Source organism: Megascapheus bottae, chromosome 7 (assembly GCF_031878675.1).
Source record: "Megascapheus bottae isolate mThoBot1 chromosome 7, mThoBot2.hap1, whole genome shotgun sequence".
Classification (NCBI taxonomy): domain Eukaryota; kingdom Metazoa; phylum Chordata; class Mammalia; order Rodentia; family Geomyidae; genus Megascapheus; species Megascapheus bottae.
The window spans coordinates 35,938,365-35,964,042 of NC_143515.1; the positions used below are offsets into that span (position 1 = coordinate 35,938,365).

A 25,678-nucleotide genomic window follows, 5' to 3' on the forward strand; every position below is an offset into this window, starting at 1 on the left:
CATCATGGGGCTTGAATTCTGGGCCTGGGCACCATCCCTTGAGCTCTTTAGTCTGTAGTTTTTGGGTGGATAATTGGAAATAAAGAGTCTCACAGACTTTTAGTGTCTGGGTTGGCATTAAGCCTTGACCCTCAGATCTCAGCCTCCTGAGTAGCAAGGATTACAGGCATGGGCCACTGGTGCCCTGAGAGAAGGAAGAACTTTTTGTATGTGTATACCAGTTCTAGAGCTTAAACTCAGGACCTTGGTGCTATCCCTGAGATTTTTTGGTCAAGGCTATTGCACTACCACTTGAGCCACAGCTCTATTTCCAACTTTTTGGGTGCTTAATTGGAGTTAAAAGTCTCATAGGCATTCCTTCTCAGGCTGGTTTGGAATGATGATCCCCAGATCTCAGCTTCCTGAGTAGCTAGGATTATAGGTGTGAGCTAACACCATCCAACAAGAGGGAAGAATTTACTCTAAAGGGGCCCACCAAAGATTATGGAGAGTATTTGAAATGTTTTTGTCATCATTTCAGTATGATTATATGAATGTAAACACTTGTCAGAATTTACATGGCACATCTAAAATTGGGGATATCTATCATACATCAAACACAAGCAAATAAACATAAGGCAGCATCTTGAATCTCCCCCCAATCCCCACTCCTGGGGCTTGAACTCTGGGTCTGGGTGTTGTCCCTGGGTTCCTTTTGCCCAAAGGCTAGTATTCTATCATTTGAGCCATAGCACCACTCCTGGCTTTTTCTAGGATAAATTGGAGATAAGAGTCTCAAGGACTTTCCTGCCTGAACGTCATTTCTCAGCCTTGTAGTAGCTAGGATTATAGGCCTGTGCCACTGATGCCTAGCTCAGCATCTTGAATTCTTAATGGCTTCCAGAGTGATAACTTCACTTGGGAAAATAGTCATTTAAAATTTGTGAATTTGGGAAGCCTACTGTTAACAAGGTCCTAAAAGTAGCCATTTTTATGATGAATCTGTACCGTTGATGAATCTGTTAGCCCCTAAAATGTATTTGCCTAGAAAAGAGTGATGGTTCTACTTGCTTTAATATCTCATTTCTTTTTTACTTTTTCTTTACTTCCCTGCCCGACCTAGAAAAACTAATTGAGGGGCTCAAGTCTCCTGACACTTCTCTTCTGCTCCCTGACCTCTTGCCTATGACAGATCCTTTTGGTAGCACTTCTGATCCTGTAATTGGTAAAGTCATCATCTGTTTTTCAGTCCTGCATGGTGTGCATGTGTAGTTCATACTGTTAAATTCCTGCCTGTGAGGTCCTTAGCATCTAGTCCCTGGGAGGGAGTGGAAGTACCCTGAAGTCTCCTGATTTTGGAGCTATACCTTGTGCTGACTGGAATTCAAGGTTGTTCAATCCTACTATCACTTAAGTGACGTGTCTCTGTTTTTTGTGAGTACAGCACTGTAATGTTTGCCTTTTTTTTTGGTAATTGTGTTTTCTCAAGTGAATTTTTTTCTGGATAAAGAATGTGGAGAAAATTTGCTGGTTGGTTTTCATGTAGGACTCACCTTCACTAAACTTAATGGAATTTAGTAGATTCTTTTTTAGAAGTCCCCTGTGTGTACCAAGGATCTATAACAGAAAATATTTTACCCAGTGGTCAGGTCCCAGGAATAGAATCTAAATGAGGCCTGGTTTGCTTATTTATGTTTTCCTGTGTTTTACTAGCAAGGCAGACACAACCTACAGAATGTCCAAGGCCTTTGTATTCCAGAAGAGTCTTCATTATACATAATAAAGCGTAGGACACAAGTCTCAGAACTCTGAAATGTCATGACTCTACCAAAAGATAGGTTTTCAACTGTGAGATACCATGTGATAGAGAACACTTCCCACCTACATAATGGGTGGAATTTGAGATGGATTACAAGCTTTTACATTAGATTAGAGGATGGATTTGAGGATACCAAGCTTGTTCCTTAAGAAAAGTGAAGTTATAAGAAGAAATTATGGTGCCTTTTAGAAAACAATTTCTTCTGCCATGCTGCTTTGAGTAGCTTGCTTGCCCTATTTATCTGTAAGAGCTGGTAATCACTAAACTGGCCAAAGTGATTAATCTTGCACATACATGTTCAATTTATGAAGCCCAGCCTCACAAAGCAGCAGAAATGAGGTCAGCCATTCTTGTTTTACTTTTTACCTGAAACTGGCATTTTAGAGATCTGTAGAGGAGAGTCTTCACAGAATGTTCTGAAGAGCCTTCTGACTTTCTTTCCTGTACCCTTTCCTCGCCTTTCTTAATGCCATTTTACCAAAGAAAAAGCTGACGTTGCCGTTGAGAGTCTCATACCAGGACTGGAGCCTCCAGTTGCCCAGCGCCTCCCATCTCAGACAGAGTCTGTAACTTCAAACCGCACAGGTCAGTCAGACAGTTCTGCAGCTCAGGGCTGAGTGAGCCTTCAGAGCTAGACTCCACCTATGTAAAATAAACCTGGCTAGTTCCTCCTAGAGTGGATGTTCTAAGTTGTTCTTACAGCCCTAGCCTCTGCATATTGGGTGTCTGATCACTTACTAAGGAACTTTGCACTTTTTCTTTTTGCCAGTCCTGGGGCTTGAACCTAGGGCCTGGGCACTGTCCTTGGACACTTTTTGCTCAAAGCTAGCACTCTGCCACTCACTTCAGCCACAGCCCCACTTCTGGCTTTTTTGAGTATGTGGTTCCAGGGAATTGAACCCAGGGCTTTGTGCATGCTAAGCAAGCATGCTACCACTAGGCCATACTCTGGCCCAATTTCACACTTTTTTTTTTTTTTTGCCAGTCCTGGGCTTGAGCTCAGGACTTGAGCTCTATCCTTGGACTTTCTCAAGGCTAGAGCTCTACCACTTGAGCCTCAGCACCATTTCCGGCTTTTTGCTATGTATGTAGTACCCAGGAATCAAACCTGGGTCTTCATGCATGCTAGGCAAGCACTCTACCACTAGGCCAAATTCCTGGCCCCCAATTTCACACTTTTTGAAACCATATTCTTCTTAGAGGAATCTCTGGGTCTGCCTTGGCAATAGGATTTTTTTCCAGTATTCCATCTACCCTAATGTCAAAAGTTTGTCTTAGTTGAGTTTTATGAAAAGTTGAGAATTCCTCAACTTTCCATAAAAACAGATCTAGTAATGGTTATTTGCCTTGAGTCTATAATTACTTTGATAACAGTGTCTAATTATCTAACTTGGAATAGAAATAGACATCTAGGAAATGTGGCAATAAACTGATCTAGGTGAAAAACAAGTTACTCCCTAAAGCAATATTGGTTTTTTTCCTTATCCTCACTTGGGTGTTTCTTCCAGAAAACCAACTGTGTTTAAACTTTGGGTTATTTCTTCTCTCTCTTTTTACTTTTTTGTGTGCCAGTCCTGGGGCTTGAACTCAAGGCCAGGGCATTGTCTCTGAATTTATGCCCAAGGCTAGTGTTGTACCCTTGAGTCATAGCGCCACTTCCCACTTTTTAGTGGCTAATTGGAGATAAGAGTCTTACAGAGTTTAATGCCTGGGCAAGCTTCAAACAGCTATGATCAGGTCTCAAGCCTCCTGAGTACCCAAGATTACAGCTGTGAGCCACCTGTGCCCAGAATTTTCCCTTTGTTCTTTAACTTGAAGGGAAATTATGTGTTCACAGAAGCAATTCAAATTTTAGGAATACTTAAGTAGCATTTTGAATGTTGAGTGGGAAACTGGTAGTTTTCCAAGATACTGTTTAATTTCATCACAGTCTACTTATAACAAATAGTTCCAAAATCTCACTGTATAATAACTAAACTCTAATTACAAAGTTCTTTTTCCTTAGTGATGTTTGCTGAGAATTGAGTCGTTCAAGTCTTACTGGTGTTTAAATTACAAACCTGTTTAACAAGCAACTTCTAAACTAAAAATTCTTCTATGCATGCAAATGTTAGAGTAATCAAGAAGTAGGTGCTTATATGCATTAAAATCTAGAAAGCTTTACATGTTTCTTTTGGTTTTCTTTGTCTTGTATTCACTTGTATGTATAACCATGCAGAAACTTAAAAGCTATGACCTAATCTCATGGTATTGTTGTGTGTGCCATTTAATGCTATCACTGACCTGGAATGCTGTTAACTGGACTCAGATTCTCTCACTGGGGAAGATTCTCTGCTTGACTGCTCTCTGCTTTCTAACCCTACTGCTGACCTTCTGGAAGAGTTTGCCCCCATAGCAATCTCTGCTCCTGCTCACAAAGGTAAAATCTTTCTTCTTCTAAGGCCTACCATGCACCCCTGGGAGAAAAATTGAGGAACTTCTGAGGATTTCTCTGATCATAAGTGCTAGTACATTTTTGAAATTCCTATTTATATAAAAGCATTAATTTGTACTCCTAGCCATTGTGTTATGCCTCTCAGGATATATACTAAGCCTTAGGCAATAGATTGATAAAGGTATTTTCTGATAAGAACTGGAGTACAGTATCCTATGTACCTTCCCCCCGTCCCATGTACCTTTTGTAGCCAGGTCCCTTAACAACCAAGCACTGACTGTCGTTATTTATATGATAAATCTAATTGAAGGTTTTTGAGGACTGATGGTCACAATAAAGAAACTTAACAAGTCCTCAAATATCAGTTTCCAAAGATGGAACTTGTGAAAGTTCAATTTTCGTTCACCTTTAGGTCATGATTGATTATTAAGTTTCTCTTTCTAATCTACAATTTTTACTTCTTAGTCTTAGATTGGTATTAGTTGGGAATTCTGCTGCCAAAGGAAGCTTGAATCAAGTTCTGTGCAGTCAGAAGTATGTGATGGTGACAGGTGCGATGCCTGGCTTACTGTGCATAGGCATTTCCTGAACCTATTTCTTCCTTTCTCTCTCTGTCTCTCTCTCTCTCTCTCTCTTTTTTATTTTTGGTTGGTCATGGGACTTGAACTCTGGGTGGACGTTGTCCCCTGAACTCTTCAGTTCAAGGCTACTGCCCTACCCTGGAGCCACAGCGCCACTTCCAGTTTTCTGGTGCTTAATTGTAGATAAGAATCTCAGAGTCTTTAGTGCCCAGGCTGGCTTTGAACCACAATCCTCAGATCTCAGCCTCCTGAGTAGCTAGGATTATAGGCGTGAGCCACTGTGCCCGGCTTATTGAACTAATTTCTGTACTTGGGTAGTGAAGAAGTTTTACAGAAGATTTATAGAAAAGAAATAGTGAAAGCCTTTTCTGAAGGACACTCAAGAAGTAAGCCTCTAGTAATGACTAAAAATAATTAACCTTATGCTTTGTAGTTGTATAATAGCTAAGTTTTCCTGCTTACTCCTGAGAGCACTAAAATGAAGTTTGTTACCTATTTAGATAATTATGTCTTAGCAAGTCCTTTTTTTCCCACTCATAGAACAGAAGTATTTTGTATATAGTGGCTATTTTTCTTCTGTTGTTGCTGATTTGAGGGGGCACATAAGAGATGAGTGCTAGGGATTGTATTCTGAGCCTCATACATGCTAGGATCCTCTGTAACTCTTTCAGGAACTACTTGTTTTCTTCTCTTCCCCTGTACTTTAGCATTGAATTTTTGAACTTGGTTAGCCAGCCACTGTTCATTCAATAAAGAAGGTAAATGACCAATGATGTTGAAAAGTTACTTTACAATTATAGTTAATGATTTTATATTTAGTAGAGAGAATTCTTCCAAAATCTGTCTCCTAGTCATTTATGAAAGTCAACATGGCCATTTCTTTTCTGGTGCTTATTTTCTAGTTTCCCTACTTTTACTTCAACTCTAGAATAATAAACATGTTCACCTTTAAGAACATTTATTGGTGGGAACTTTGTGCCTCTTTCCTGTTCTCTCATTTGTTAATCTCTGCCTTTATTGTTTCTGCTTCTGTGCTTGCATTCTGTATTAAGCTGCAGAAGATAGTAATCTCATCTCAGGTTTTGATGTCCCTGAGGGCTCGGAAAAGGTGGCAGAAGATGAGTTTGACCCTATTCCTGTACTGATAACCAAAAACCCACAAGGTAAGAAGGAGGTGGGGAAAAAGAGAAGAGCTTGACATCAGCTTTCATGGAAATAGTGATGTACCTAATCTGCAAGGAACTAAAGAAGGACACTGAGGCAATGACATGCATTGCAGACCAGACCAGTATAGATTGAGCTAGAAATCCTATACTGATAAAGGTATTTTAATGCCTGAGTGAAGCTAGTATTTGTTTAGAAAGATGTATCAATAGATTGATCAAAACTTTTAATACAAAGTATCAAGCCAAACAAAAGTGATCTTTAGTCAGTAGAAACATGAAGGTATATATCAAAAACACTTAACATTTTTATCTTGATTATAACACTCTGTAATAACTATTCTTCCCAAACAGATTAACAGTGGTATCAGCCACATCTTTTTGGACATTTATGGAGCATTGTTATTCCTGTTTGATGGATTAAACATTTTTGAACATGGCATAAAACACTGAATTGCCATAGGATCATCAACTTACTTTCAAAAAGCATGTTCTTTTTGTAGAGTCTTAATAACTAAAAGCAAAAATTGATTTTTACTTTATCAGGGAGATAGCTTGATGTTAACAGAAATTCTCAGGCAAAATATGTATGAGTTTGAAAGCTTGTAGTAACTTTGTGAAGTGTCCTGCTTCTACTACAGTGTGAAAAGTGCCTGAACTTCTGGTGGGAGGTGGTGGTAGATAGCCTCTATTTATGTTTAAAAACCAACATGCAAGAGTTTGCAAATATAAAATGTTGCTTCTGTAGTTTTCCTTATTTCTTTTCTTTTCTTTTTTTTTCTGTTTCTCCTCTGCTTGCTCTGCACATCTAAACCTTAACCCTCTGTGTTTTGTACTGAATTCCTATCTCTCCACTTCCAGGTGGGCACTCTAGAAACAGCAGTGGGAGCTCTGAGTCCAGTCTTCCCAACCTAGCCAGGTCTTTGCTGCTGGTGGATCAGCTCATAGACCTGTAGCGGTGACCCAATAGCAGATGTAATTCTGTAACGTTCATACCGTAATATAACAATTTCATTATGGAGATATGAGAAAATGATTTTTTTAATTCTGCAAATAAGGGGCCCACTAGCCCTTTCTCCTACCTTTGCCTTCTCCTATAGAAATGATAAGGAAAGAAAATCACTTTGGCTCTCCAGATATGTTCCTTGGCCAGTTCCTCCCTGTTAGTTTGTTGTGCTTTCTCATTACCCTTCTTCAATAGCATTATCTTAAAATCAAGCACTAGATACCATAAGCTTCACCTCTGCTGGAATTGGACGCCACCAATTATAATTGAACTGACACCTTTGTCTCATTCTTGCTAGGAATGGCCTCCCAAATCAAAACCTCCCTGCCTCTGTCCCCTTGGCCAGATGTTAATGAATGTGTTTCTCTGCTTTTACTTTTTATCTTGATGAATTATAAGGATATGGCTTCTTCAGCTAGTTTTAACCCCAGGCAGTAGCCTGAAGACTAGTGTATGGTTTAAGAGAGGGGAAAATTGACTTGTTGTATGTATTTGAGAAGAGAAATTGAGGCCAGCCCTAGCCAACCAACTTTGACCATAGACTTAGCCAAGGGATTTTTACACCCCACGCAACCTGCTCAGCATTCGTCCAACTTTCTGGCTTCCATTGAATCGTGATTTCCCAGATCTGGAGACTGACTGCAAGTACTTGACATCCTTGGATACAATGTGTATGTTGTACAATCTGAAATATTACCATCCCTCTTCATGTTACCTGGCCCAAGCTGGGATTTCAGAATTAGACCAAAACAAAGACAGTGGTGGTAATCTGATACCTTTTATTAGAAGACTTTTCACTGGGTGGGGGGGGGGATGGGAAAGGGAAGGAATTGTAGCAGAAACAGATGTATTTTTCTTGTGATTTTTATTTTGATTCAAATATTGTAAATTGTGTATAAATGAAGACACTGAATAGTTCTGTTCCCACTTGGCGTTTCAAGTCCAATATCAGGTGTCTGTACAGGGTTTCGATCTCTTTCCCTTGTGTAACCAACCACACAGCAATCCTACAGTGTAACATAGGGAAATATTTTGAGTAGAGTATGTGTCATGCTATAAGCTTTCAGCAAGCCCTCTGTCTCTGTAGAATAAGCATGTTGTTTATTTTCCAATAATCAGAATTAAGTGTACTGACCAGCTGGGCACAATTTGACTGTGGCTACTTATTTTTCGTTCTCTCTGGTGTTTAAATTGATGGCTGCAGAATATAATATGCTCAATTGGTTTCCTTGGCTTCGTAGAATAAAAAAAAACATAGTTCTTCAGTAACCTTAGACTATTGTTCACATGATAAGTAAAGGCCCTCTGCACTGACAATGACGACATGCCCCATGGTCACCCTGTGTATATGTTTAAAGTGTATTTTATTTCCTTACATGGAAAGCACTTTTATAAAATCACCCTTTTGAAAAGAAGTGGGCACAGAGAACTCTCTTGTTCTCTTCAAGTGCCATTGTTTATGGTCAAAAGGGAAATCTTTAGTTGATCAGATTTGTACAAATAAAATCCCAAGTCCTTTTGCTTGTTGGCTATCTAGTACTTTTGTTTCTTCTCACATTTGCACTTTAAGGAGAGAAGGGGGGAGAAAATTTAGCAGCAACAAACGCCTGCAACCACTGTAGTCTGGAGAGCCAGCTTTGCAGTATGAGAGCAGCTTATGAAAAGCATTGGAGGAATGTCTGACTCCCCATCTTTCTCTGACTTTACCTGTTTCCTGTGCTGGCTGCAGCTAATGAGCTAGGAACACATCATTTCCAAAAGTGAGAGCAGCACAAGCTTCCTGCTCATGAAGAGTTTTCTGTGGCTAGGTAGCGGTGGACAAAGGACTTGGTTTACCCATGTATGGACAGGAAATCTGCTGCAGATTAGAATTGTGTTCTTTTCCTGGCTATAGAAAGAATGTATAAAGTAATGAAAGAAATGTTTATTTTTAAATAATGATAATGTTTAGTTCTATGGTTTCATATTTGATTTTTTCATACATCCATGTTATAAATATGAGATATCTAGTTTCTTGATTTAATTGAAACTTTAAAGAGTACAGTTTAGAAATTAGCTAAGTGTCTCTCAATAGTTCCTTTAATGCATCACTGATAATTACACTGAGATAGATTAGCTAGTCTTTTGGCTCAGTAAAACTTAATGGAGACAGTTAATGAACAGACTTGAAGGCAGAGATGATGGTGATAGAAGCCTGAGGAAGATAATGACTTAAGAAGGCTAAGACTTCTAAGGGCAGAGCTATTTGTTTAGTAAATACTCAGGTATTTACCAAATTATTCAGGTGGTTTAGTATACTGGGCCTTCCTTAGTTTGTAGCATCATCTCAGCTAAAAGAGTTCATGTGCGATTCTTATATCATAGTAATTTATAGACCTCCTGTGGGGCAATAGACTGAGCTGAGCTAAGAGAGACCTTAAAGACCATCGGCTAGTCCACAAACTTCATTACAGGCTAGGACCTGAGTTGATTAAGTAAAGGTGGTGGGCTTCAAGAGGCCTGGGAAGGTCAGAACACCTCAGATCGCATCCTGACCCTGGCCAGACATTGGCTGAGTGATCCTCAGCAGACTGTTTGCCCTCAAACAAAGCTGCTGTTACAAGATGGGTTTGGACTACATGGTCTTTTAGATTATAGAAGCATAGGGTTCTAAATTTGTATTGCTATGTTTACAAGGACTATGAGGGATTTATATAATCCTGATGTTCTTTAATTATCTTCTGGATTCCTGCTATTACTATAGAATTCTTCAACATTGACATGTCAGAATTATAATGTACTTCTTGAACCTACTTGCTCTTTCTTAGTTATCTGAATAAAAGCCTAAATCATCACAAAGTTTTGGAAATAGATTTCCCCTTTTTTAAATAACATATACACATACATATCTATTCCAGTAGATCCCGTATTCCTCTCAGATATATGATCAGGGATCTGACTTTAAATTATAGACATATACTATCTGCATGGTTATTTTGTTTGTTTGCTTTGCTTTATATAAAGCGTTCGAATGAGATAACTGAATTCAATTTTCTGTGTTTCTAAAAATACATTTTCTCAGAGGAGATAAGATTTTAAATGGACACAAATAAATGTGATTATAACCATTGTAATTAATTATTTCTTTCACATACCTAAACAGATTTTTTCTTCTAGTTGGTTGTTTTTTTTCTTCAAAGATATCTGATTTTCCTTGGGAAGTTAATGGTTATCCTAAGCTATCCCAGCATCATCTAAGTTATTTTTAAAATTTTATCCTTATATAGAGTATCAAGAAAGGTAATATGGTACAAGAAAGTCAGTTTTATTGTCTAATTTGTATGTCTTTCATTATCTGAAAATATATTCTCCTTCTTGATCTGCTTTTTTTCTACCACTTGCTGCTTCTGAGTAACACTGTGGTATTTCAAAAAGCAAAAACACCCCAATAAAATACTTTCCAAAGAGGATCTTATAACAGAAAGTGAATGTGATCAAGCATAATTTTCATAATACTTTAAGTAAAGGAACTTGTATATGTCCTCAGTCTTTATGGTGTTGAAAATACAAAGACATGGGCTTAAAAATACTTCTGAAGGGCTGACACTATGTTTCATATCATTTGATACTGGACTTGGCTTTTCCTGATTAGAATTATAGAACTTAGATTGCTATAATCGGATAAAAACTCAAGAAAAGAACCTGTTTTTCTTAAGAAAAATTTTTGTTTTGCTTTATTACTGATTTCCTACTCTCCTGAGAGGTAATTGGTCATTTTAATTCATACTAACATAAAGTCGCCCCCCAGGTCAGGAATAGTTGTCTTCAGCACTGCTGGGGGAATGAGGGCTCCTGTTTAGCTGAACAATAAATAGAAATCCTGAGCCAGAATAAAATCTCTTGCAGTGAGATTTTTCTGTGATTTCTAAGAGTCTTTAACTTCAGTCTGTAAGATTATCAAGGTCCAATAGGCGCTGAGCTAGAATGTGGGGTTGTAAATGATGGCATTATATAATATGTCATTTGCTGATTAAACAAATTAGAGGCTACCTGGAAAAATAGAAAAATTACATTTAGAAGCTATCTTGTATTTCTTTCTAGAGACTAATTTTACCAATACAAATTTACATCCTCCTCCCACCCACCCCCACACACACTGTGGAAATGTTCCTCTCGTTGTATGTGCTTGGGTTTCTTGGACTGCAGTGAAGCCCAGATATTTATGTCAAATAATCTGTAACAAAATCATGTTTAATTTCTCCTGTGTTTCCTTTTAGTAAGCTTGGGGAGAGAGGCTCCTTGGGGAATGCTAACCTATGCAAACAAAGTTACCAAAAGGTGATAATTTCTAGAATGGGAGACACTCACTTGGTTCCCACTTTCATGTAATATCCTGAATTTACTTTTGTGTTTTCTGTGAGCATTCTACCCCACCTGATTACTCTTGCCTTTGTCACTTGGATGTATGTTTACCATAGGTCTTTAATCTGTCCTCCCCAATAAGCTGGACAGATGTATATAAAGTGTCTTATGCAGTAAAAATGTGAAATTGGAGCTTTGCTTCTCAAGTATTGTATAAATGACAAGTGTGTAAACAAATTTCTTCTGTGAACATACAGGGAAATAAAGACTTATATCTGTTCAAATGACAACATGATGTTTAGAGAAGTAAGTAACAAAATAGTTGCTTGTTTTCCTGAACTGAAAACCTACTTTTGAAGAAAGAATTTAAACACATTGTTGAGTGGCAGTAAGTATAGTGGACATGTGAGAAACATACTGATGATATTATAATGAGTCCTGGACAAAAGGTCTTGTAGTCAAATAGAATGACATGTCTATAAGCAAACTTTGGGCCAGACTGGAGTTTATAAAATGTGGGTACAGATTTGAAATTACCCTCTGATTCATTCTTTAATATACTCAAGCCAGTTTAATTAAAGATTATAAGTTGGTAAGATTAATATTGTGCCTAGCACAATGACTGAAGCCAAAAGTGCGTAGAAATAACTAGTTTGAGCCGAGCATGATGGCTCACGCCTGTAATCCTAGCTACTCAGGAGGCTGAGAGCTGAGGATCAAGGTTCAAAGCCAGCCCCGGCACTAAAGACACTTGAGATGCTTATCTCCAATTAACTACCAGAAAACCAAAAGTGACACTGTGGCTCAAGGGGTAGGGTGGTAGCCTTGAGCTAAAGAGGTCAGGGATAGCACCCAGACCTAGAGTTCAAGCCCCACAACCGACCCCCCCCCAAAAAAAAGAAAAAAAAGAAATAACTAGTTTGGTGTACATTATTTAATTCATTGATTTGTTTCTCAAACTAAATTTTAGGCTAGGCATGGTGGCTTATGCCTGTCATCCTAGCTACTCAGGAAGCTACCTTATGGTTCAAGGCCAGCTCACATAAAGAACAAGACACTAACTATCTCCAAAAAAAAAAAAAAAAAAAATCAGAAGTAAATGTGTTGGAGATGGGGCTCAAACAGTAGAGTATCTGCCCAACAACATGAAACTCCTGTGTTCAAATGCCAATTTTGGAGGGAAAAAAAAAAAGCAATCAAGCAAAAACCCTGTGAATTTCAATTAGTACAAAAACCGTGGTTTTCCATTCAATAACTACTGTAAAAGTCTGCCCAATAATCCCAAATCATTATTTTGATTTTTGTCAAGTTATGGCTTTAATACTCCTTGTAACTTCATAAAAATTTCCTGCCTTGGAGAAAAGTAATACTCTGACATATTTCCTTAAGGAATTTGCAGCCTGAAATTTAAGTGTTCAGATTTCAATTCTTTGGAGAGTACTACGTGTCATGCAGATGAAATTGTCAGGGTCATTCCATCCCAAATTAGCATTTTCAATTACTTTAGAAGTTAATAGGAGCCAGGTGCTGGTGACTTGTCAATCCTCACTACCTAGGAGGCTGAGATCTGAGGACTGGTTTGAAGCCAGCCTGGATAGGAAAGTCTGTGGTACTCTTAGCTCAAAGGCCAGAAGTGGTGTTTTGGATCAAGTGGTATAGTGCTAGCCTTGAGCAAAAGGATCTTAGGGATAGAGCCCAAGCACAACAGTTCAAGTCGTAGGACCAGCACCCCCTGCCCCTCGCAAAAAAAAGTCAATAGGGGATAGTAAGGATAGTTGCCAACCCATCAGGTACTTTGGAGACTCCTGTTTCATCTTGAGGAACATGAGTTCTTAATGAAGTCTACATAGCTTGGTACCTTGAATATATCAATACAGAGTTAACTCTAGCAGTTTTGAAAAGTATCCTTTAGCCTGGCACACATTATTGCATAAAAGCACATTTTTTTTTAAACTGGTGAAATTGATGTGATAGAGCAAAATCAAAAGACCCATTAGGGAGAGTGACAACAAAATGCCAACCTTACGCTCCATGAGAAATAAGAACCTTGTGCAGACTACATAACTATGTCCTGGGCTTAATTCCTTGAGCTCTGTGGTCCTGATACCTGCTATATGTTTCATTGGTTAACAGAGAAATGAGACTAAATCATGAAGTTAAGATCTTTTATTACTAGTAAGCGGACTGCTATAAGCATGTTTTGTTATTCTGTTTACGTGACAAATAGAGCTTTTCTATAAGAACACCTTCACATATTTCCCAAAGGTCTTTAACTGTCAGCAAGATTTCTTATATGCCTTCCATTTAGTTGTTTGGAATCTCCTCTTAACTACCTTGTTTGTCTGTGGGCATGTAGAAATAGGGGCTTTACCATATTTTCCACCATTTCTTTGGCCTTCAGAGGAATAAGCCTGGAGAGTTACAAAAGCTGATTACTTTCTGACTCAGTTACTCTGGATCTCCAAAAAGAATGTGAAGGTTCAGGCTTGGCTTTCTCAGGAAAATTTACTGAATGTACTTTTCCAGCCTTTGAAGGTATGCTGATGCTGAAAGAGAAGTAGGGAGTAGCATTATGATGTTTTTATGACTACAGGTTTTTGTTTGGTCTTTTTTTTTTTTAACTATTTTTTGTCTTTTTTTGTGGGGAGGGGGTACTGGGGATTGAACCCAGGATGTTGTACTTGCTAGCTAGGCAAGCACTTTGCCACTGAGCTACATCTCAGCCCATGACTAAAATTTTAAGCATTGTTACTAATTAGAGATATGGCTTATCTCATTACTCACCATGAAGTTCACAGAATATATTGTGAGTTTGAAGAATTTTGTAGTTGACCAAAAGCCTGCTTTTTGACGGATGTGATTATGTGGGTTAGGCATTTTCTTTTGACCTAATTCTAATTCTGTATGTGGGACGCACACACACACACACACATACACACACACACACACACACACACACACACACACACACACACACACACACACAATCTATTTCCCTGGTTCTTCATAGCTCTCAGAATGTAATGTAGCACTGCAGTGGAGGCATAGGCCTCACTCCTATAATCTCAGCTATTCAGGAGCCTGAGATCTGAGGATTTAGTTCAAAGCCAATCTGCACAGACCAACCAAAGATACTCAGACTCCAGCAAAACACCTTAACTAAAGGCATAGCTCAAGTGGTAGGGCACCAACCATGATGGGGGAAAGCTGAGGCCCTGAGTTCAAGCCTCAGTTATGGGCACTCTCTCACACAAAAAAAAATGTAATGTAACATTGCAAACATCTGAAGAACTTCTGGGTCAATAGATAGCTGCTGTTTTCTGACAGTCCCTGTATGTACTCAAGTGGGTTTGGCTAAGTTTAACTTAAATTCTCAAGAGCACTGACTCCATTCAAAGTAGTGTTCACTTTTGTTCCTGATCCAAATAATGCCAGAATTAGTTCTCGTTTTGGCTAAAGTTTCCAAATTTATTTTCTTCTAAAAGACATTTTGCTTTTCTTCAAAACTATAACATCAACATTCAAAACAGTTTAAAAAGATGAGAAATTGTGCCCTAATGTTGGCAACTGAAAACTGTATCCTACTATTGCTGTCCTCTTATACCTTTCTAGCACTTGGTGACTCTTACTTTGGAAAACTTTAGCTCGCATTTCAATTGATTTGCTCCCCCCTTCCTCCAATTACCGTGTGAGTCTTATTGAGACTTAGTGTAGCATAGTATAATAATTAGTATAGTGTCAGTATTTTACCCTGAGAAATTGGGATTGTGTCCATACATATTGAAAGGGAGAAGGTGTTCCATTTATTTCCTATCAGTTGACAAATGTTTTCCTTATTTCTTAAATGCACAGTTTTGTTAAAGCTGTAATGCAAGATAAGATTTATTAGCTTCAAAATCACGTTCTTCCAAATTCTATGCAGAAAACTATTTGGCATTATTACAGAATACAGCTTAAAATCTGAATTTGGAATCCACTTGATTGCAAACCATTAGAAAGGAAAATTAAAAATGAGTTAAAAAGCCCACTTGTTCTTTTTGAAAACAATTTAAAAAAGTCAGAACTGTTAAAAATGCAAAAAAAAGAGGATTCAGAAAAAATATTTTTGTATAAGATGTTTAGACCCCATTACATTCTCTTTATGATGTAATGTCTCTCTAAATGACTGGTTTCTCAATAAATTGATTTTGATGCCTCTTGTCCAGTGTTCTGTGTGTTTAATTGAAGAGCAGGGAATCCTATATTTAGCAGAATTTTCTACAAGCTAATGGTTTACCCAGAACAGAAGAGGGGGCTCATGTGGGGAGGGGATGCTTAAATTCCATCTCTGCAGAGGTCCAAATCCTTGTACCTAATATTTTTCTCCTGGTGGGTTGGGAAACTCCAGTGGTATTTCTTTATTGAGCCCATGATTAAATGATACCTTTTCCCCTCAACTACCCTTTCTTGGATTCTTCTTGCTTAGTTACATATGCCTTTTTCCTACCCTCTTGCTAACATGTGCCCAATGACATACTTCTAACCTGCTAATATTTCTTGGAAGGTAAGCTCTCTTGTATTCTGATAATTGTCTATTTGATTTTAATGCCAGAGTACCCTGAGGCATCTCTACCTAGAAACCTATAGAAGGACATATATTGGTGTTTGCTAATAATTTTCCTAATTACCCATGCATTTTACTCCTGGTTAAAGAACGTAATGATGGATTCATTTAAGCAAAGGAGATTTTTGCTGAGAAGACTGAAAACAAAATTCCAGGCTAACTCCAGCTGAAGGTGATTTTTATTTACTATGACTTAATTCTGTATGCTCCCCTTCAAAAAGTACCTTCAGTATTTGCATTTGGGCACTCTGTGCTGTGAATAGTGCTTGTAAATCATCAAATAAATATACATTTATTCAGCAGCCATGCTCTGCTTCTTTTCAGAGGGTCTGATCCTTAGCTGTGGAGTAAATGGCCACTTGCCAAGATACTGAGTTCATCCTCAGACATTGTTTCTCCATAATCCAAAATTGTCATGGTATATGTGGAGATGAGTGACTGAGTTTGTTTTCATTCCACTGTGAGCCAGTGCCAGGTAGAGCAGGTGTCCCAGGCTGACCCCCACCAGTAGGAGCATTGCATAGTTATGCTGAATGTCTGTGTGCCTAACATCTTCACCTCCTTTCCTGCACATGTGCCTATCATGTTCTAAAATTGTGAGGTAGTGATTGGTTGTGTTCCAGTCTGTGTGCAGTTTCCTTGCTTGACTTTTTTTTCCCTTTTCCATTTTCAACATTTATTATTTGGTCCCTCAATGTTTCTGCCACGGGTTGACTATTTAATGTTCCCAGAGAGTTGAACTGACCTACACATTAATTCTGCATTTTGTACTTTTCCAGGTCTCCAGAGAGAGCCCAATCCCTGCCCTGTAATTACTGTAGAGCACTTTAAAGAATCAACGGGCATTAAAGGCCTTCCCCTGTATGCAGACCCCTCCAGAATACCTGGTGCAAAAACTCAGAACAACTTAGAATCTGACTACTTGGCCCGAGATGGCCCTTCAAGCAACAGCTCTTTCCACAGCAGTGAAGAGGAAGGGACTGACCTGGAGGGAGACATGCTGGACTGCAGTGGGTCTCGACCTCTCCTCCTGGAGGAGTCTGAAGAGGAAGATGAAAGCTGTAGGCCTCCACTGGGGAAGCTAGGAGGAGCCATTCCCTTTACTCCATCCGAAGTCTCTGCTGAGCAAACAGATGTGTCACAAGGCGGAAGAAAAAGTCAGTTCCAGCACCTCACACAGTCAGCCACTGATGGTCACAGTGAGCCAGATGTCTTTGCCATAGCTCCCTTCAGGAGCTCAAGGATTGCAATGGATGACACGGACATTTTCTCCAAAGCCCCATTTATCTCCAAAGGTAATGTGACTTCTTCCCAGCCAGAGGAGGTGGATGTGTTCTTAAGAGCTCCTTTTACCAAGAAGAAAAGCATGGAGGAGTTACCAGTTGTCCAGGCCTCCTCCCAGGAGCTGCCTGTGCCGGCAGGTCTCCTCAGTCAGTCAGGTGATGTTCCTCTTCTCTCAGCATACACCACGGTCCAAACTCAGTATTCCATAGCTGGTTTTGTGCAACAATCTAGCATCCCCTCCCATCCTGTGCAAACAGCAGACCATCTTGACAGCATTTCTCCCAGAGGATCCTCCATGGAATCTGGGAGCCATCCAAATGACAGAAACAAAGGACCTCAACCCCAGAAAGAAGCTGTCTCCAGCTCTGTGGCTGGCAAACCATTCCGACCCCAATCTTTATCCAAATATTCTCGTCACTATAGCCCAGACGACGAGCCAAGTCCAGACGCCCAGCCCATTGCTGCCTACAAAATTGTTTCACAAACCAACACGCAGTCCATAGCTGGCTCTGTTTCCATCACATCACTTTCCTCCAGGACTACAGAGCTGCCTGCTGCTGATCCTTTTGCTTTAGCACCCTTTCCTTCTAAAGCAAGCAAGCAGAAACCTTAGGAGCAGTATGGAGCCTGAGGCCTGACGCCATCTCACCTCACCCCATCAATACCCATCACATCACTCCTAGCTGAGCCTTCTCAAGAAGTAATACTATCAGTTACTCTGTTTCAGTCTCCTGCAACCAAGCAATCTCTTCAAGTCAGAAAACTCAGTTTCATTGACTCACTTACATGAAGTCCCTTTAATTTATGCTTGTTTCTTTTGTTCATACTGATTTCTGGACCACCTTCCACCTCTCCCAGAATTCTTCATTGGCGATTTTGATTTTGTTTTGTTTCTTCCTTCCAGAAAATTTTAATCCAGGAATATTTTACCATATGATTGCTAGTTTTAATCCTTGAAACTCCTGTTTTGAGTCATAGCTAGGTAAAGAGTTAGTTAATCTTTCCAGGATCCAATTATATACTCTGGGAATGGGAAGATGTCTAAAAAGAAGAGCAATATAAAAATCCTGCACATGAAGAAATACAATCCTGCAGCTACTACTCATTCCTATAGAACCAGCATCTATTGAAGGAGGCTGTAGATCTGTTTCTGGGTCTGTGCAAGCCAGTTAGTTGGTCATTGTGCAAGAGTGACTGTGGTGTGTAGTGTGTCAGATGCTCTTTTATGTAGACATTCACACAGTCATTTGAATAGGGCCTTCTCCACATCTATACTATTTAAAATTAGTACGGATATTCAGTTATGTGTGGTGCATGGGCATGCGTGTATGTGTGTGTGTGTGTGTGTGTGTGTGTGTGTGTGTGTGTGTGTATACATGTGTGCAGGATACATTTTTCCTTTAGGTAAATCTTACCCCTCATACCTACCTCCTTTATCAAATCACTCATTTACTGGCATTTGCCTGCTGATTTAACTAACTTGAACCCTACTTTTATTAATGTTGGGTTTGTTCTTTTTTTTTCCCCCTCAAGGCAAGATTGAATTCATTCAAATATATATGGAAAATCCTGCTGAAAGAAATTTTATAATGGATTTATTTTCCTCAAAATTTGTTCTTTGCTATTAACAAATTCTATTTATAAAATGTCCTTATCTGTTTTCCTCTTAAAACAAGAGAAAACAAGCTGGGTGCCATTGGTTCATGCCTGTAATCCTAACTGTTCAGGAGGCTGAGTTGAGGATTGCAGTTTGAAGACAGCCTGGGCAGAAAAATTGTGAGACTTGTATCTCCACTAAAAGTACCAAAAAAGTCAGAAGTAGAGAGCTGTAGCTCAAGTGGTAGAGGATTACCCCTGAGCACAAAAGTTCAGTGACAATGCCCAGGCCATGAGTTCATGAGTTCAAGCCACAGGACCCCGTGTGGAGGGTGGGGGTTGAGGTTAATGGGGGAGAGATGGTAGAGAAGCACTTTGTTACTGTTCCCTGGGTACATGAACTCAGTGCCATTCTTATGAATTCATTAATCATGACACTAGGCTTCCTGCTACATTTGCTTATTTGTTTTCTCAAAGCCTTTTCATATTTAAGAAAACATGAATCTGAGACACATAAATTTGTAAGGATGAAAAAGAGCTGAGTCAGTTAGCCATTAAAGAAAAGGAAAAAAAAACTTAAGCTCTTTATGTTAAAGCAGATAGTTTGTGTTATTTCTAGAGAGGTCTGATTTATTTCTAATTTTTTCATATCCTTTATTTTTAGTGCCTTAGAATAAATGCTACATCTCCATGGGAAAATTTCTGTGGAGAAAATTCTATGGAATGAATGGTTGCTGCATCAGTTTCAAACTGACAGCTGCCTGCCTCTTGTACATGTCAGGAATATCCCTTTCTAGCTGGAGAAGCTGAGCGAGTGTGTACCAAACCAGACTAGTGATTTCAGAATAATTAGAAAACCAGATGCCAGTAGTTTGTACCTGTAATCCTAGCTATTCGGGGAGGCTGAAATCTGAGGATCACAGTTCAAAGCCAGCCTGTGTGGAAAAGCTGAGACTCCTACTCCAAGCAACAAAAAGCTAAATATAAAGTTACAGGTCAGGTGGTAGAGCACCACTCTTAAAATAGGTAAGGGACAACTTGTACTCAGGACCTGAGTTTGAGTCCCCCCATGCCCCTTCCCCCAGCCACATACACTTAGAATGATTGAAAATTCACTGAGAATTTACCCTTAAGCACTAAGCTCTAGTGCAAGAGAAGAGTAACTCAGTGGTAGAGAGGATGCATAAGGTCCTGGGTTCAAGTCTCAGCACTGAAAATAAATGTGCGAATCTACACAGTGAAATAAGAACAGTTATTTAATCACTTATTTTTGCTTAGCGTTCACTTCAAATGTCTAGGCTAAAAGATGAACTTAAAATTGATAGTCTGTCAGAGATATCAACAGTGTTTTTTTCAACTGAGGTCTGGACCATACCAGAAACTTGACTTTTACTATCCACCAAGTGGATATTAAAATTTCATTCAGACGATTTTTCTTCACTGGGCATGATAGTGCATACCTGTCATTCCAGCTATAGTAGGAAATTCAAGATGAATGATGATCCAGCCTGAAGTTGAAGGGAGAGACCCTATCACAAACAAAGAAAAAAGGCTGGTGCATATGGCTTAAGTGAAGAGTGCCTCCCTAGTAAGCACAAAGCCCTGAGTTCAAACTCCAGAACTGGCTTTCTCTCAATTACTGTTTTAATCTTTCTGTGTAGCAGTATAAGCAATTACCTTTCCATTGAGTAAATAGTTCATGGCTAATGCACATGGAAACTTATAATTCAGACTCTTCCCAAACTTAACAAGCAAAATTATCAAAGGTAAGATTCCCCCTAAGAGAAGGTGTATTTAGGGACAGTTCTAGTCTCAAATCACTAATTCTTGTCAGGCCACCAGTACGCACCTATAGTCTCAGTTACTTGGAAGGATAAGGCAGAAGGATAGCTTGAGCCCAGGAGTTCAGGGTCAATGTAGGCTACACAGAGAAACTCATCTCTTTAAGAGAAACTCTTAGAAGGTCATCTCATGGTGGTACATACCTGTAATCTAGCACTTTTGAGGCTGAAGCAAAAGGACTGCAAATTTGAGGGCTGGGAGTTTGGCCAAGTGATAGAGTGCTTGCCTAGCATACATGAAGACTTGGGTTCGGTTCTTCTGTACCACATACATGGAAAAGCTGGAAGTGGTGCTGTGGCTCAAGTGGTATAACACTGGCCTTGAGGAAAGCCCAAGGACAGTGCTCAGGTCCTGAGCTCAAGCCACAGGACTGGCAAAAAAAAAAAAAAAAAAAAAGGACTGAATTTGAGGCCAGCCTGGGCAACATGGCCAGTTATAGGCCATCTACCTGGGATACCTAGTAAGTCCTTGTCTTACTAGGAAAATGAGAGGTGATTCTAAGCCATTTTTGTTCAGTTACTTTAGCAATGGACCTACCAAATGTTCTCCCTTTGATTATTTAATATCCTAATCAAATGTCCACTTTACTTCTTACGGTACAGGTTAGAATGAATTTGTAATTTCATTTTGTGGGTCATGTATAAAGCATGGGGTTATTATACTCTTTACTCAAGGCTAGTACTCTGCCACTTGAGTCACACAGCACCATTTATGGCTTTTTCTGTGTATGTGGTTCCAGGGAATCGAACCCAGGGCTTCATGCATGCTAGGCAAGCATGCTACGCCCCCTCCACCCCTTAAATCTTTATTGGAGACCTACCATGGGTAGGTCTTTAAATAGGAAAATGAATGTAATCAATGCAATTTCCTCTTTCAGTGCTATATGAAGACATTTTGATTTGTGGATTACATTATTAGCTAATGGTTGGCAGATTTTGAAGACCAGTGCCATAGTAAAGTTTTTGTCTTGTTAGTATTTGTCTTCAGGTCATGTAGAGTATGTGTGTCATTACAGATTAAGTGTCCTTGTGAGAAAGCATCCTGAGTCTGGAAATCTGGAAACCATTATTTTAAGGGAATTAGAAGTACTGAGATGCTATGGAATTGGTAGCAAAAACTATACTATAAAATTAAAGAGGAAGGAAAGGTAAAATACATGGCCAATAAGACACTGTCTTGTTTTAGTTTGTGTTATGTGTTAATTTGTTTTACACATTTGATAGGAAATAAAGGATTTTTTTTTCCTTCCACTGCAAAGCAATGAGCTAGAATATATTTAGACAAAGCCTTATGTCACAACATGTATTGATGAACTCAAAGAATGTGCTGGGCTGGAAGTGGAACTCAGTAATAGAATGAAGACCTATCATGTGTGAACCTCTGGGACTGATCCCAAACACAAAAAAGAAAAGAATAGTGCCTGTTAGCTGACATATAATCTTTTGGCTCTAAATGTTTAGTTAGAAAAGGAGTCAAGTGTGGGGGCACAAATATATTCCCAGCATGAGTTTGAGTCCATCCTGGGCAATTTATGAGACCCTATCCTCAAAAGTTTGAGTCATGATGTAGCGTATACATGGCATGTGCAAACTGGTTTCAAGGCCCACTACTGAAGAGAGATAAAAGAAGGACAGAAAATGAGATGAACAAAATTAGATTCTGGACAGGACCTAATGGCATCTCTGAGCTCACTTATTGTTGACTTATTGTTGGTCTGTATATGTTTACTAGCCCATGTTGTGTGTGCATTTCATCTGGCAACAAAAATCTCTAAACGTATGGAAAAATACTGATCTCTTAGGGACTATAGTAAGTTTTAGAATATATGCACATCAGTGTTTTCAACTACTTTGTGGACATTTCACTGATTTTATAGAAAATAATAGGTTTGAGTATAATCACCAAAATAATGAGACAGATACTGTATTTTTCTTTCATAAAGAAATAATGAAATATGTAATATGTGTGCATTTGTCAAATAGGAAACATCATTATAGGCAATTAGAGAGGGATGAGATCCAGTGCTCTCCTAAACAGGAGATATACAACTTCAAATGCAATAATTTGGGTCCCTTTAAAGGAGAAAAGAAGAAAAACAAATAGACATTAGTTTCTACTATCTTTAACATAAAGATTGAAGAATACATCTGGAGTCACCAATCAGCTTGGATTTCCAGTGATTTCTATGGAGCATGGGACCCTGGAAAGGTGGAGAAGGGACTGCAGAAGGCAAAATTGCCTAGTTGATGTCCACAGTCCTGCATTGTAGCTCTAGTCCTGGCCTGCAGGAGGAAATTCTGAAGATTTTCAAGTGGAATTATGTGATTTGAATTCTTACTTTGTCCATTACCTTTGTCAATTAATACTAGTGTTTTATGTTTTAACCACTAGAACACTTAAAAAAACTTGTTAATGAGAAGTTCATTGAAGGAGGACTTTCAAAATGTCAAAAAATAAAATAGTAGTATCTGGTTAGAAATTGTTTTTGTTCTGTCCCTGAAAGTCGTCCTAGCTCCCTCTCAATCTTGTTCCTCGTTTCCTCACTCAGCAGTCTTCTGCAGTAAATGGATGGTGAGAAGTGTGGTTGAACCATCATGCTGATCTCTTGTTGCCTCCTCTGTTACTATAAAGTTTCTTCTGGAGTTTAACTGAGCCTTGACAATCTCCCTAGTAACAATAAAATGCTTCACCTTCCCTATTTGTTTTGGAATGGAAGAAGAAACATTAAAGAAGGTTGGTAGGACCTGGCTTTATTCTGGAGGCACAACCTAAAGGCAGCTGTCAACCTTGATCTAGGCCTAAGTGCTCTAGAATGCAGGGCCAGGATAATGTGTGTAGGAAATCTAGAATAACACTAAAAATAGCCCTTAACTACACATGACTTAGTGAAATATTCCCATAATTTGTAATTCCATAAATTGTGTCTGAGCTTGATCTCAGCAGTTTCTGAAGTATGTGTGATGGTTTTAAGCTGATAATATTCTTGAAATCATCAGTGTTGCCTATGCCACATTGTAGTAGAACCATATGCACATGTTAAAAGGATCATTTAGATTCCTTTTGTCAAGGAATTATAGAAATACTTTATACCAACATCATTAAAGTAACATGCATTAAGGCTGGAGGTGGAGCTCCATGGTAGAGATGTGCTTAGCATGTATGAAACCTTTGATTGAATCCCCAGCACCTTGACTTTGAGGATAAAGGGAGCTGATACTGCATTTTCACTCAGAAATGAAAGTCAGTTATAGTCTCTGAGTCTACCAAAGATTCCTGTTCAAGGAGTGTGAATGGAGTGTGTGTGGCCATGTGTGTTTTTGTCTATGTATGCACACATATGCACTCTTACGTGTTTTCTTGTTATTAACCTTCCTAATAAAGGCATCCACTGAATATTTAGAACTGACCATAGGTGTATGGCATGAGTAAATGTAGTTCCTTTTGTCAAAAACTCCTGAGTTAGAACTGGAGTTGCTCTCAAGCTTGGGAAGATTAGATCTTCACTGCTTGAGCATCCTTCCCAAGGAAGTGATTCCAAGGTAAGGCTAAGTGGGGCTGGTCATAAGGACTCGTGTGTGGCATCAAGAGAGCAGCAGTGACTGGATGCCACAAAGCCCACAAGATGCTCCTAAGAATGAGGGAATGTTGCGTATCTTTCCTTTTTTAGGGGCTAGAAACGGCAGTGCAGTCCAAGGACTTTACTCATTCCATGAAGAAAAGGTGAACTCTCCACTCATTGTACGTGGAGTTGACTGAAGAAGGAAGTCTGCACCACTCCCTGGATTGTGGAGGTCATCTGGCCTCAGGAAAAGAATGCGCAAACAATCTCAAGAGCTGTTAACAAGGGAAAGGAAAGGAAAGACCATAAAGTCTGAACAGTTTTTGCAATACCTCTTGTTTGCAAACTATTGGATTTATGTTATTGAACTCTTGGTGTGCTGTATGTATCTGATAGTTTTTATGAATAATTGAGTTGTAAACTCCTATATACTTTTATTAAAATGGACGAAATTAAATGGCATATATTGTGTTTTATCTTTGTCCTAAGATCCATGGGAAACAAATACCTTTGTACAAAGCCTTGTGATGTATTTTTAGTGTTCATTAAGAGACCAAAATGGGGCTTGGATAGTGGCTTAGTGGTAGAATGCTTGCCTAGCATGCTTGAAGCCCAGGATTTGATTCCTCAGTATCACATAAACAGAAAAAGCTGAAAGTGGTGCTGTGGCTCAGTTGGTAGAGTGCTAGCCTTGATCAACAGAAGCTCATGGATAGTGTTTAGACCCTGAGTTCAAGCCCCAGGACTGGAAAGAAAAAAAAAAAGAAGACTAACATAGGATTCTTAGAGGAAGAAAAAAAATTAAGAATTTTAGAACTATGACAGGGAGAACTTCCCACAAAATAATATTTGACTGAACTTCAATAAGCCTGACCTTAAAATAAGATTCATGGTTAGCTAGCAATGTACTGAATACACAGAGCCATAGTTCAAAGATGCAGGGAAGCAAGCAGTGTCTGATAACTGTAATCCTGGCTACTCAGGAGGCTGAGATCTGAGGTTTGAGATTTGAATCCATCTTGGGGCAGAAAACCTGAGACTCATCTGTAATTTATCAACAAAAACCTAGAAAGCTGGAAGTGGAACTGTGGCTCAAGTGGTAGAGCACCAGTGTTGAGCAAAATGCAAAGAGGCTGTCTAGGCTATCAAGGCAAGATTTAGAAATCCAAGAGTTCTGGTGTAATGTAATTTGCACAGTTAAAACCAAATTGCGTGCTTTTCTAAGAATTTAAGATCTAAATATAGACCCCACTTTTTCTACAATATAGTGTTCATACATTTTCTATTTTGAGATGCTGTTAGCCGGAAGTGCAAGTTTCCTTTTCTACGGCTGTAACTGCTGTGTGGGAGGCCCTTGCAGATTCCACGAAACCTGTCAAGGAGTGGAACAGAACTCACTTTTACACACGCGGGAGTCACGTTTTCCCTCAGAGACTGGTTGGTAAAACACCAGCCAGGAAGAAAATCCCTT

General features: G+C 39.1%; 1 protein-coding gene across 8 annotated transcripts in view; it reads left to right on the plus strand.

The window, feature by feature from the left end:
* Aak1 (AP2 associated kinase 1) overlaps window positions 1-21,058 on the plus strand; it is a 158,799-nt gene extending 137,741 nt beyond the window's left edge. For 5 of the 8 annotated variants that reach the window (XM_090336757.1, XM_090336758.1, XM_090336756.1 and 2 more), the window contains 5 exons: window positions 1,103-1,204; window positions 2,282-2,383; window positions 4,107-4,217; window positions 5,866-5,976; window positions 16,706-21,058. In XM_090336757.1, the coding sequence (XP_090192883.1) occupies window positions 1,103-1,204; window positions 2,282-2,383; window positions 4,107-4,217; window positions 5,866-5,976; window positions 16,706-17,823 (1,544 nt within the window). In that variant the 3' untranslated portion in view covers window positions 17,824-21,058. Of the gene's footprint in view, window positions 1-1,102; window positions 1,205-2,281; window positions 2,384-4,106; window positions 4,218-5,865; window positions 5,977-6,837; window positions 8,504-16,705 lie in introns of those variants that run through there. The other 3 variants (XM_090336760.1, XM_090336761.1, XM_090336762.1) reach the window with 2 other exon arrangements.
* The last annotated feature ends 4,620 nt before the right edge of the window (window positions 21,059-25,678 follow it).